At 38.2% G+C, this 13671-nt stretch overlaps 2 protein-coding genes across 2 annotated transcripts in view; both read left to right on the top strand.

The window, feature by feature from the left end:
- LOC109844007 (probable transmembrane ascorbate ferrireductase 2) lies at nucleotides 406–11179 on the top strand. Its single transcript, XM_020413013.1, has 4 exons — nucleotides 406–502; nucleotides 942–990; nucleotides 9021–9220; nucleotides 10524–11179. Exons 1-4 carry the CDS (start codon nucleotides 464–466, stop codon nucleotides 10821–10823), a joined length of 588 nt encoding a protein of 195 aa, XP_020268602.1. The 5' UTR covers nucleotides 406–463; the 3' UTR covers nucleotides 10824–11179.
- LOC109842043 overlaps nucleotides 11318–13671 on the top strand; it is a 12799-nt gene continuing 10445 nt past the window's right edge. The window contains exon 1 of the mRNA XM_020410961.1: nucleotides 11318–11427. Coding sequence (XP_020266550.1) covers nucleotides 11318–11427 — 110 coding nt within the window. The remainder of the gene's footprint in view (nucleotides 11428–13671) is intronic.

The raw sequence follows: 13671 nt of genomic DNA, 5'->3' as shown, positions 1-13671 counted from the left end.
GCCCCGGGCCGACGGGCTTTTTGAACAGTCCTATCTGGGAGTATTTTAATATAACCGCGGAAAGCTAGCAAAAGGAATAAAAATTTAGTTCGGCCCCGGGCCGACGGGCTTTTTGAACAGTCCTATCTGGGAGTATTTTAATATAACCGCGGAAAGCTAGCAAAAGGAATAAAAATTTAGTTCGTGGATCCCTTCAAGGCCCAGACTTGGGACGTAGCTCAATAATGACAAGAAAATAGGTGGCCCATTTTAATAATCAAACCCTGTAGCCCAAAGCCTAAAAGTCTCCTCCTCCTCCTCCTCCTTTCTCTTTGTCTGAGATCCGAAGAATGGGCGATCGGGGCTGCGCGGTGGTCCGATTCGTATCATGATGCTTCGTCCAGAGTGATCTGGGCGGGGGAGGGGGCGGAGGCTCGCCGTCGCCGCTCTGGTGTTGACGTGGGCCCTACATTTCAGAGGCGGCATGTCTCTCATCTCCGACAACAAAGATCTCATCTTTAATGTAATCTCATTTCTCAATTTCTTGTTTTAATATTTTCCCTTCCCAGAGATTTACAGTGATGATCCTCTCCGCTGTCGTTTTATATGGACAGGGTTTTAATTGCGGAAACTAGTTGATTTGTAAGCTGGCACAAGCTAGTAATCTAGGGTTTCCGTTGAATTGATTAATAAAATTTCAGCCCTTTTACTGGGTTTTAGACGGAGGGATCGTGATGTACTTGTAGAGGGAACCGCTGAAATATCCCTGTCCATATTTCAGTGGAGCTGTTTTCTGCTGTTCTGGTGTTAAAGCCAGAACGGTTGTTAAAACCACAAGTCACTCAACTCAGTGTAACTCGAGCATTTTTTTTTTTTTTTTTTTTTGGGTCCCCTGCTTCCATCCACTTAAATGTTTAGCGTCGGTGAGAAAGACTGAACACATTGGAGTTGTTTCATTGCAGGTCCACCCAGTACTCATGGTGATCGGCTTCGTACTTTTGAATGGTGAAGGTAAACATGTTCTCCTTTTCTTTTTCTCATACCATAACACATAATGAAGAAACATATAACAACTGGAAGTGCCACTATGTTGGTGCAGTAAAAGCCTATTGTGATTGAGAAAAAGAGTTGCGGGATTCAAATTCTCCTTATGCCCAAAGGATTCGGAGAGAGGGAAAAAAAGAAAAGAAAACATACAGCTCTCTCTTATCTCTTACTATAGCTTCATAAATTCCTCAGGAGTCTCGAGTAAATTTCTATTCTATTCTTTTGCCTGTCTGCAATTGGGTGATGCAGACTTGAATAGTGACTTGCAAGGGCATTACGGCCACCTTTTATAATGTTATCAAATTTATTGCTTGGAACAATTCTTTAATAAAGAGAGTGCATGAATTTGGCATGCATCTTGTGGCCCTGTTTTAGTCATGTAGGTCCTGTTGTCAGTCTTCACTGATATGTATTAAATTGACAAGGATGCAAACTCTTAGGCTAAAGGAGAAAAAGGATTGCATGCATACTTCCATTCAGAATCAAAATTGGCTATTATAGTGATTGCAAATAATAAAAGATTTGGAACTGATAAGGTAATTAATTGCATCAAGTGCCGATATATATATTGCAAATAATAAAAGATTTGGAACTGATAAGGTAATTAATTGCATCAAGTGCCGATATATATATGATAGAACATGTATTTCTGCCTCTTAAATCCTACATGATTGATACTTCCATATCATACCATACATAGGGTGTACTTGCACTGTTTAACATAATCTTCTGATATCAAGTATGAGCATATGAGTTATGATATTATTAGAATCATATGTCTTTTTGCTCTCAAGAATTGAGGATGTGAGTTGAGTCTTGCAGTCGTCCTCTTTGCTAGAAAAGAATATCAAAATGACGAAATGGTTTAGCCTAGTTAGAGCTTAGTCAGAAAGTCTCCCCAACACCGGAAAACATAGTATTGCATGTATCAAATGGAAGCATAGATCTTTGGCATGATGTTTTGATATAAAATTTGAAAGTAGGTCATCTAGATACTATGACTTACCATGTCATGGTGTATCCTGAAGTGTCATCAAAGTGCCGTGTGATCATACTCCTGATATGTCATGATTTCAGCAAATTGTAGTATGAAACAGCCTGGTAACACCGTTGATGCTTGCTTTTCAGGAAAGGCTCTTATCTATAAATTTACGTTGTATGGTTCATGGTTTTCTTTGAAGGAGGATCTAAGGTACAAAGTTCTCCAACAACAGATAAAAAAGTGGGGGACAGGAGAAGTTGGAGAAGGCAGGAGTAGGAACATATCTTATATCCACAAACTAAGTTACATAGGTGCGGATACGGGTATGGGAACAGAAAAATTGGTAAAAAGTAGGGTACAGGGACACTGCTACACGTACATTGTTAGATTTTCTAACCCCTGTTGCGATTTGGAAATAGAGATGAGGAAGAGAAAAAGAACAATCACAGAGAACATATAATTTTACGTGGTTCACTTCTCAACCAGAGAAGCTACGTCTACGGTCGCCGCAAGAAAATTTTTACTATTCTCAGGTTAGTTTACAAGCTGTCCTAATCATCCGTTTTATAGCATAGGTTTTTTACAAACAAGAATCTTAAACAGATCAGAAAACCAGCCCAGATCCAAACCCGAGTCGCGATCGACCGCCAACAATGACGCGGTCGACTGACCAGAACGTCAAAATCTCAAGAAACCAATTACAGGGTCCGCGGTCGACCGGGCCTAGCCTCGCGATCGACCGAATAGAATGCCAAAACACACCCTGTAGTGTGCATGTTTTCTGGTCGACCGAGCCTTGCCTCACGGTCGACCGATCAGCACCCAAAACGTTGCCTGCTTCGTTTTTCCTGTTCTTGCTTGTTTTTTCTCTTCAATGCATCGAATAAGGCCGAGTCTGATAGTTAGGCTCCACATAGCCTAACAATCTCCCATTTGGAGACTAGCTTTCAGTCTTTATGATCTTTCCCTGTGACGATGGACTCTCATATTATCAAGTAATGAGGCCAACTGAAGTTGAACACAACTTCAGTTTCTCCATAGTGACAGTCTTCGTAAACATGTCAGTCGGGTTCTTGTTTCTTTGGATCTTCACAAGCTTTAACACGTCATCATCCAAGACTGACTTTATGAAGTGATAACGAACCTGTATATGCTTAGTCCTGACATGAAAAGCTGGGTTCTTTGCTAAATGGATGATGCTCTGGCTATCACAGTGTAAGACACTCTTCTTATTTTTCTGTCCCAACTCCTCCAAGAACCCCTTTAACCATATCATCTCCTTGCTTACCTCTGTCACAGCAACATATTCTGCCTCTGTAGTCGATAAAGCGATGATCTTTTGCAATTGGAAGACACAACTGATGGCAGTTGTACCTAATGTGAACACATACCTCGTAGTGCTCCTCCTCTGATCTATCTCACCAGCAAAGTCTGCATTAACAAATCCCTACAGACCCAACTTGCTTCTCTTGAAGTATAAACAATTCTCTATAGTACCCCGCAGGTATCTTAGAATCCACTTCACTGCTTCCCAGTGTTGTTTTTATGGATCTGACATGAATCTACTCACAACTCTCACTGTATGGACAATGCCAGGCTTCGTGCACACCATAACTTATATAAGACTTCCAATGGCTGAAGCATATAGAACCTTCACCATGTAGTCTTTCTCCTCATCAGTCACTGGACATTGCTCCCTAATCAACCTGAAATGACTAGCCAAAAGTGTGCTAACAGCCTTAGCATCACTCATTCCAAACCTCTCAAGCACCCGTCTAATGTACTCGGCTTGAGATAGCCGCAGTGTGTCTAAAAGCCTATCTCTGCTAATCTTCATCCCTAAAATCTGCTTCGCTGCACCTAAGTCCTTCATGTCAAACTCAGTTGACAGCTGCTTCTTCAACTTTTTGATCTCACATATATCTGAACCGGCTACTAGCATGTCGTCAACGTATAGCAACAAGATAATGTAGCTGACGTCAAGCCTCTTGAAGAAACAATAATGATCAGCATTGTACCTGGAGTATCCATTCTTCTGCATGAACCCATCAAACTTTTTGTACCATTACCTTGAAGCTTGTTTCAGACCATACAAGCTCTTTTTCAATCTGCATATCATCTTCTCTCTTTGCCTTTCTGAGTAAACTCCTCTGGCTACTGCATGCATATCTCTTCCTCTAAGTCACCGTGGATGAATGCTATCTTCAAATCTAATTGCTCGAGATGTAGATCCTCAGCTGCAATAATGCTCAGAACCGATCTGATAGTAGTCAATTTGACTACAAGAGAAGATTTCTGTGTAGTCGACTCTTTTTTGCTGAAACCCTTTAACCACCAATCTAGCATTGTATCTCTTGAAACCATCATGCTCCTCATTGATTCTGTACACTCATTTGTTACTCAAGGCTTTCTTTCCCACTTACAACTTCGCAAGCTCCCAAGTCTTGTTAGAGTTCAAGGACTTCATCTCATCTTTCATAGCAAGCTCTCACTTGCTCGCATCACCTACTCGACATGCCTCGTCATAGCTTTCTGGCTCTCCACCGTCACTCAGCAATAAGTAGTTCAAATGAGACTTGGATTGTAATGATGGATACTTCGGATTTGGCTTAGGTACTCTAGCTGTTCGCGTCAACTCTCTGATAGGTGGACCAGACTCTGCATCTGCATCTGTCCTGTCTGAAGTAATTTCCTCTATCATCTCTTCTTCCACCTCTTTTGCTACTTCTTCTGCCTCATCAGAACTAGCCTCAAGGTTGCTCCTATCTGGAACATTATCCAGCTCGAAGTATACAGGCTCAGACTGCACCGAGCTAGTAGACTAAACAACATCACGATCTTTGTAGAGGACTGCTTCATTGAAGACAACATCCCTGTTTCTAATGATTTTCTTGTTCTGTTCATCGCAGAACTTATAGCCAAACTCATCACCACCAAAGCTAATAAAATAACATTTCAAAGATTTAGAATCGAGTTTGTTTCTTACACGATTACTCAAATGAACATATGAAATACAATCAAAGACTCTTAGATGAGAAATGTTTACCTTCTTTTCGCTCCATACTTCTTCCAGTATTCTGTGCTCCAAAGGTACTGATGGTCCCGGGTTGATCAGGTAGGCTGTTGTGTTGACTGCTTCTGTCCAGAACTGCTTTCGAAGTCCTGCTTGTAGACGCATGTTTCTGGTTCTCTCAGTCAATATCATGTTCATCCGTTCTGCTATGTCGTTCTGTTGTGGTGTACCTGACACTATCCTCTTCAATCTGATGCCACTATCATAGCAGAACTTCTTGAACTCAGAATCTTCATACTCACCGTCATTATCTGATCGCAGCTTCTTGATCTTCAAACCTGTTTTATTTTCTACTATAGTTTTTCACCTTTTGAACACTTCGAACACTTCTGATTTGTGTTTCAAGAAATAGACCCAAGTTTTGCTCGAGTGATCATTTATGAAGGTCACAAAATACAACCTTCCACCAGTAGACTGGACTGATGCTGGACCCCACATATCTGTATGAACTAGCTCAAGTTTCTTTTCCTTCGGAGTTTTGCCAATTCTTTTGAAGTTTATTCTCTTCTATTTTCCAAAGATGCAGCTGTCACATAAGTCAAGATCAGTCGACCTCAAACCTGATAGCTTTTTATTCGATTGCATAACCTTTAGCTCTTTGCTGCTCATGTGATCAAGCTTTTTGTGTCATAAATTTGGATCTTTTTTGCTCTCAACCACTACAATGGATCCATATGCATCTGTCGTCATATAAAGCCCCACTCTTCGTGCTACGGGTAACAATCATAGACTCCTTGGTAACCTTCCACGTATCACATGCGAAGGTTGTTATATATCCCTCTTTTGTCAGTTGCCTATGGAGATCAGATTCTTCCTCAGGCTAGGAACATATCTCACATCATTCAATTTCCATACGGACCTATTGAGGTTGATCTGCACTACTTTTCCAACTATATCACACGCCTGGTCGTCACCAATGTAGACTTTTCCTAGATTTACTAGAACATAGTTCTCAAATAGATCTCTATTTGAGGTAGCATGAAATGATGCTCTCGAATCCAGCACCCATGATTCTGTTTTGCTCTCTAACGAGCAAATGATGGTATCATCTGATTCTCTTGAGGCAATGTTCACTTTAGTCTTGCTCTCCTTGTCTTTTTTGGATTCTCTACACTGATTCTCATAGTGCCCATACTTGTCATAGTTCCAGCAATCAATCTCTTTCTTGCTTTTACTATTTCTGGATTTTGACCTGTCGTTCCTCGAATTTGGTCTCCCACGGCTATTTCCTCTATTCTTGTTTCTATTTCTGCCTCTACTTTCAATATTCAGTGCTGACCCTGAACTAGAGACTCCTTTCCTTCTAATCTTCTCGGCCATAAGTTAACCATGTCAACAACCTCTGAAAATTTCAGTTTCAATTTTTCAAATGACCCGCTAATCGAAATAACGGTACCCTTCCAAGTATTAGGCAACTGACCAAGTATTAAGAGGGCTTGAATTTCATCATCGAATTTAATATTAACGAAGTTTAACTGATCCCAACTGACCAAGTATTAAGAGGGCTTGAATTTCATCATCGAATTTAATATTAACGAAGTTTAACTGATCCGTGATCTCATTAAATTCATTCAGGTGATTTTTCATCATCGAATTTAATATTAACGAAGTTTAACTGATCCGTGATCTCATTAAATTCATTCAGGTGATTCTTGAATTTTTGATTCTCAGACATCCACAGATTAAATAATTTTTTTATGAGATGTAGCTTATTTGCTGCAGAGAGTTGTTCATACATACTGGATAAAGCAGCCATGAGAGACGTCGTCGAGTCTTGATTCTTGATGTTGAAGGCTACAGATCTGGCTGGACAAGGTCAACCTGATTGCTCTAAGGGTCTTCAGATCTAACAACTTCCATTCTGTATCCTTCATATCCACTGGCTTCTCTCCCAACGACAAATGCAGATCTTTCTGATAGAGGTAATCTTTCATCTGCATCTTTCAGTACCCGAAGTTTGTCCCATCAAACTTCTCGATCTTGGACGTCTCATTCTCAGATCCCATATCTAACCTTAAATCGCCTGCGTCGAACCTTGTCGCTCTGATACCAATTGCTAGGTTTTCTAACCCTTGTTGGGATTTGGAAATAGAGATGAGGAAGAGAAAAAGAACAATCACAGAGAACACAGAGAATTTTACGTGGTCCACTTCTCAACGAGAGAAGCTACGTCCACGACTGCCGCAAGAAAAATTTCACTATTCTCAGGTTAGTTTACAAGCTGCCTTAATCACCCCTTTTATAGCATAGGGTTCTTACAAACAAGAATCTTAAACAGACCAGAAAACGAGCCCAGACCCAAACCTGAGTCGCGATCGACCGCCAACAATGGCGCGGTCAACCTACCAGACCTCAAAATCTCAGAAAGCCAATTACAGGGTCCGCGGTCGATTGGGCCTAGCCTCGCGGTCGACCGGACAGAATGCAGAAACACACCCTGTAGTGTGCATGTTTTCCGATCGACCGGGCCTTGCCTCGCGGTCGACCGGCCAGCACCCAAAACGTTGTCTGCTTCGTTTTTCCTGTTCTTGCCTTTTTTTTCTCTTCAATGCAGCAAATAGGGCCAAGTCTGATAGTTAGGCTCCACATAGCCTAACATACATATACGTGCAATAATAATTTCCACATGCAATAATAATTTCTATGAGATCAATATTATTATTCCATTTCACATGCTACAAAATAAAATTCCTGTGACATTCTTATGTTTCTTTTATAATATAGATCTTTAAATTAGAAAATTGCATGTTTTTAACTTGATATCCAAAAGAACCTTTCTAATCATAGTTTTGAACTGGCGGGGTGAAATGAACTCAACTTATGTCCAATAAGTTTCAAGAATTGCATATGAAGTGTAGAATATATGTCCAAGAAGTATACGACGAGTGTTTTAAAATTAAAACATGTATTATATAATTGAGTACACATTTAAATAAATGTATATAAATACCCAAGGAGTGTCCATTGATTGATATAATTGCAGCCATTTCTTTCAATTCATGCATTGCTTCTTCCTGAATTTGAACATCTAACCTGAGGTGGTGGCAAGTCATTTGTTCACCTCTTATAGTATTGATGCCATCAGATCTGCTCATCTCCAGTTTGTCAAGTGGCCTCATCTTGACCCTTATCTGATGCAACCTGACCCCCTACCTAAGCATTCTCCAAGAGCCTCAAATTTTATCATATATTTGTGTTTTGGTGGTGAAGAAAGAACTCATCATGGAATGAACTTGACTGCAGACCAGTTTACTCTGACATGTCATTGCTTTTTTCCAAATAGAGTGCAAGTGGCTAACCAAAGTGGTCGTTTGAACATTTAAACTTAAGCTTGCTGCAGACTTGTCAAACTTCAAGGGAATGTATCTCAAAGGGATTTTTTTAGTCACAGCCGCTTCAGTTAGCCATTTGCACTTTAGTTGGAAAAAAGCTTGATGATTATGATGATGACATTTGAATCTATGTAGTTTATGGGCAGGGTGTCGATCATATTTTTTGCTTATACAGGATGAGCTTATGCTCCATGGTACAATTCAAATTCTGAGTGAAAGTAATGAATGGGATAAATTATTGAAGTCATGAGTAAAAGAAAATCTCGAACAAACTTTCACTTTAGTAGATAGCGTGCTTTAGTTTCAAAGGAAATAACACACTGAAACTCAGAAGCTTTTGGTGAAAAATGGCCATAGACTTGACCCCATAACCTCCCTAAACTTATCCTAATTCTACAACACCTGAGCTAGGTCTCCGGGGCACAATTTTCTTGTTTACAAGTTCTAATGAAATTTCGAAGTAAAATAACTCAATGTCACATTGTGATTACTTTGCGTTATCAGATAGAACTCCCATATCTTACTGCATACAACAGGTATTTTGATTCGAACTATTTAAACTAGAACCTTCTGTTATTTGTTTAATTGGTGTTTTCTCTTACTATAGCTATGCTAGCATACAAGACAGTTGGAGGAACCAAGAATTTCAAAAAATCCGTGCATCTGGCAATTCAATTTATTGCGTTGTGTTTGGGCCTGATTGGTGTGTGGGCTGCATTAAAATTTCACAATGATAAGGGGATTGACAACTTCTACAGTCTCCACTCATGGTTAGGTCTAGCATGTCTCTTCCTGTTTGGCCTTCAGGTATTTCCCCACATTTCTTCACTCTGAAACTTTCACAAAACAACACTACCAAATAATATTTATGTTAGATAAAAATACCACGGTTAGAAATCAACAGAAATTATCATATAGTACTATCAGAAACCTGTTTGTTAGTTTTATAATAATACCTGAAAATCCATGAAAGTTATCTATTAATAACTAAAGTATATAGTAGCTTAGCGATTTTATCCGAAATTCAATGGTAGTGTTGTAAAAGGTAATGAAAGTTCATTTTATTTAATTCATGGGCATTTTTTTCATTTTATGTGGTATTTGTTTGATAATTTAAAATTTAGTGATATCTTTCTCTAATAAAACCCTAGTAAACCTGAAAACTTCAAAGTGTCTTAACCCTAAGGGTTTAACTTTTTCTATAAAACCTTGCAAAAAGCATGGAGAGGAGGAGAAGATGAGACCCAGATAAAATAATGAAAGAACTGAATTGGGTGGATAAGATGGTCCTCCACTTGCCCCCATTGCTTTAAACATCCCTAAAACATTTGATATATCCTTTTATAAAGTTTGCCGCAAAACGATGTGGTCTCAATATCCTTTACCAAATTTTGACAGTTTTTTAGCAACATGTTATGCATTTTCCAATATATGAGGTGACATTTCGTCCTGAAAATATCGAAAATGGCAATTTTTTGGCGATAAATCATGAATTTCCCGATATATGAGGTGACATTTCGTATTGAAAAAAATCGATTGAAATGTTGCGATGTCAATTTGGGATTTTATTTGTTTTAAATGATGGGTTTTGATTTATGGTTCAATTGAGGTCTCAACTTAAATAAACATCTGCTTATGCAAGTAACATTGGAGAAGAATTAGAGTTCAATTTAGACCAAATTCTTTGCAAAAACTTTTACAAAAGATCATCTTTATCCATAACTCACATTCTTTGGTGCACTAAGTATTAACATCTATGGTATATATTTAGACATTATCTCATATATGTACCTAATATTTGCCATCCGATATGGAATTCCTCTGTCCAACATATCCTTGATATCCAATATTTAAAACACTGCTTGCATTTTGAATTTTGAGGTAAAAGGTAAAAGCTTTGGGGGTTATTGACATTTTGGAGCTTTTGGGGGTTTTACAGGAATAGTTTTGGGGGTTTTACAGGAATAGTTTTGGGGGTTTAATGACAAAAAAAACTCCAGGATTCTGTGGGAAACACACAAAAGTTATGGGGGTTTTGTGAATTTATCGAATAAAAATATTTTTATGCTATATCTGTGCAGAACTCTTATGTATATCATTGTTTGTACAGTGGGGGGCTGGTTTTGCGACCTTTTGGTATCCTGGTGGCTCAAGGAACAGCAGAGCTACCTTGCTCCCATGGCATGTATTTTTAGGGACGTACATATATGCTCTTGCTGTCGCTACTGCTGCCACGGGGATTTTAGAGAAGGCTACATTTCTTCAAACCAACAACGTCATCACCCGTTACTCATCCGAGTCTTTGTTGCTTAATGCATTGGGTATATCAATCGTGATTCTTGGTGGCTTTGTCACCCTTGCTGTTGTTACTCCAGTTAACGGCAGTCCATACAAAGGCATGTCCGAGTAATGATTTTAATGTTCACCCATCAAAATACTTCAGTTTACACCCAAGCCATTTCCGTCTCAAGCTTTACCCTTGAAAGAGAAGATAGTTTGCAATTCTTTTCCCCTGGCGCTTTGATCGTTTGTAAGCAAGCTTCTAGATGAATGCCACATTATTAACAACTGTAATGGAGATTAATAGGTGTAAATCATATGTTTCCTTTTTTATTATTATTTTGTGCGTTCCTCATGTAATTAACGGCTTGGTTTGGTCAGCAATATTTGAAACTAATGGAAGGGATTATTCAGACTGGCCATCAATTCTTGTTCTAGTTTGAACAGCTTCAAGAGGCACGGTTTCAAAATGAACCTTTGAGGATTCAGGTTGTGTAGCCTCTATTGTCCTTAGGCTTGTGCTGAAGTTTTTCTGCGGTTATAGAGTGGTTATTGGGACTTTTTTTTATTTTTTATTTTATTTATTTATTTATTTATTTCGTGTTTTGGGTATTTTTGTAACTAATGGGGATATGTGATCAAAGCCTGATGATGACTGTTGCTTCTTCAGAGAACAGATTAAACCATCTACTTGTGCACAAGATTGTCACCTATATGCAGGATATTCTGCCATTGTACTATTCCATAAAGGGTAAAAAAATTTCCTCAATTATTATACACGTATCGGCAAAATAAAAGATCTTTGCTATGATTAATTAACACATTATGTGCGAAACTTAAATCTAGCACTAAATTCTGCATTGTGGTTCTTGAATTTCTAAAATTCATCCTCACCGACATATGAAATGTTTATGTTAAAGGTGGAGTGTTCTTATAATATGAAAAGTTGAAAGAAATTGGTAACTCTCGTAAATAACAATAATAATTTAGAAGATATAAAGATCAGCACAAAACGAAATAAAAACGTAACAGTGAACACGACTAGATACGTGATCAATTTTCTACAAGGAGGTTTAGTTGACTTCCATAATCATTTGAACATAAATTTGATATAAATATTCTTGATCATTAACGAACATGGGCGTTTTAACCCGGGAAAAAGGAAAAAAGAAATGAAGAAAATAGTGCTCAGAGTTTTTTATTTAACAACAATCATGTCTTGATAGTAACAATAGGTCAAAATCTTCTCTTCAAAAGAGTGTCAACTACCCGTATCTATCTGATCTTGTTATTTAAGACAGTGCATGCCTTAGCCCCGAAGCCAGATGTCCAGTAAAATTTAGCACTATGATATCTTGAAGGAAAGAAGAATTAAAAAAAAAAAAGAAAATTTCTTTAAGGACCCAAAATATGGGACCAATAAAGGGGACAAGTGAGGTGTCCCCCTCCTATTGGATAATGCTTGTCCCCTTTATTGGTCCCATATTTTGGGTCCATGTAGCAAAGCTCTTGCTTCCAAGCTAGCTTCCCATACGAGATTTTTTTTTTGGAGGAACCATTATAAGTAAAAAACCAACAGAATCTACAAAAAAATCACAAATATTACAGTATAAATTTGTATCTCCACAAGGGCGCAAAGCCACCTGACCCTTAAGACTTGAAGGGCCAAACCCCATACGTGACCCAAAAATGTCTTTGCCAGCAGTGGCGGATCTACAACATTTTTGGTGGTGGTTCAAAATATACACTAAATTTTTTTCTCAAATAATAGCAGGTGGGGAAAAAATTGAAGGAAGGGTTATTAAAGAGAAAAACAATCATTTTTAAACAATGATTTGACTTATATATATAAGAAACAAAAATATTTATAGAAGGCCTTAAAGAGGTAGACAGAACAAAGGGATAAAATGAAAGGAAAAGAAGAAGAAGAAGAAGAAGAAGAATAGAGGGGAGGTAAAAGGAAAGAAGCCTAAAAGAGAAATTTTCGAAGACTGGATGGTTTGAACTCCAGACCTCTTACAAAATGTTACCAACTGCAATACCACTAGGCTATAGAGAACTTTTGCATGAGGTGGTTCAAGTGAACCACTTTGAACAAGGGTGGGTCCGCCACTGTTTGCCAGCCAAAGAAACTTGAGGGCATCCCTAAAAGCTGAAGGCCCACATTTGATGAAATTTTCCCACGTTGATGGATGCAAGGACAAGCAAAGGCACGAAAATGAGAGAACTAATAAGAGTACGTTGTATAGAGACACTACAGCTGTATAAAAGGGCCGTACAATTCATTTGGGAGAGACAGGGGAGACACTTTGAGAGATATTTTGTCTCATAATTATGTCTTTTAGGTCAGATTAAGGATGCAAACAGCGGGGATCATTTATTACATTCATATACTTGATTTATTTTATTATTCGTCGATATGGATTTGGCAATAGTACAGGCGTCTGTCCTCAATTAAACCCTTTGTGAACCTTCTTTATGGATAAAAACATGATGCAAGACAAATAAATATGAATATATGTCTTACAAGGGAAATGTACAATGTGTCCAAGTTTTCCATAAGTATCAAACTTATGATATTATACACACACACATAGAGGAATGTGATTCTAAGAAGCCACCTTAGATTGAATCTAAAAATGCACCTCTTAATGTATGTGTTAGGCTATTTCAATAGACGATCCGCTCCATTCATCATAATCTAAAACGTCTTACAAAATAAAAATCATAATATTTAAATATTTCTAACACATATTTTTCATCGTCTCTTTGATTGTGCTGTCATAAAACTGTTAATTTTACTATCACTTGATGCATTAGTAAATACAACCCAATATATTTAATTTTTGGTTTACATCTCATGCGAATCATATAGATCAAAATGAACGGAGTGGATCAAGTAAATTGATTGCATATAATCTAATTTTGTGGATGCCTTCTTAAATTCAATGTAAAGTGGCTCCTTAGAATCATATTTC

This window comes from Asparagus officinalis, chromosome 5 (genome assembly GCF_001876935.1).
Source record: "Asparagus officinalis chromosome 5, Aspof.V1, whole genome shotgun sequence".
Classification (NCBI taxonomy): Eukaryota; Viridiplantae; Streptophyta; class Magnoliopsida; order Asparagales; family Asparagaceae; genus Asparagus; species Asparagus officinalis.
The sequence above is the reverse complement of the archived record's forward strand: the minus strand, read 5'-3'. Positions and strand labels throughout refer to the sequence as shown.

Coding starts and splice junctions, on each gene's coding strand:
- LOC109844007 (XM_020413013.1), top strand. CDS start 464: ATGTCTCTCATCTCCGACAACAAAGATCTCATCTTTAAT. Junction 503..941: donor ACAAAGATCTCATCTTTAAT/GTAATCTCATTT, acceptor GTTTCATTGCAG/GTCCACCCAGTACTCATGGT. Junction 9,221..10,523: donor TCTTCCTGTTTGGCCTTCAG/GTATTTCCCCAC, acceptor TTGTTTGTACAG/TGGGGGGCTGGTTTTGCGAC.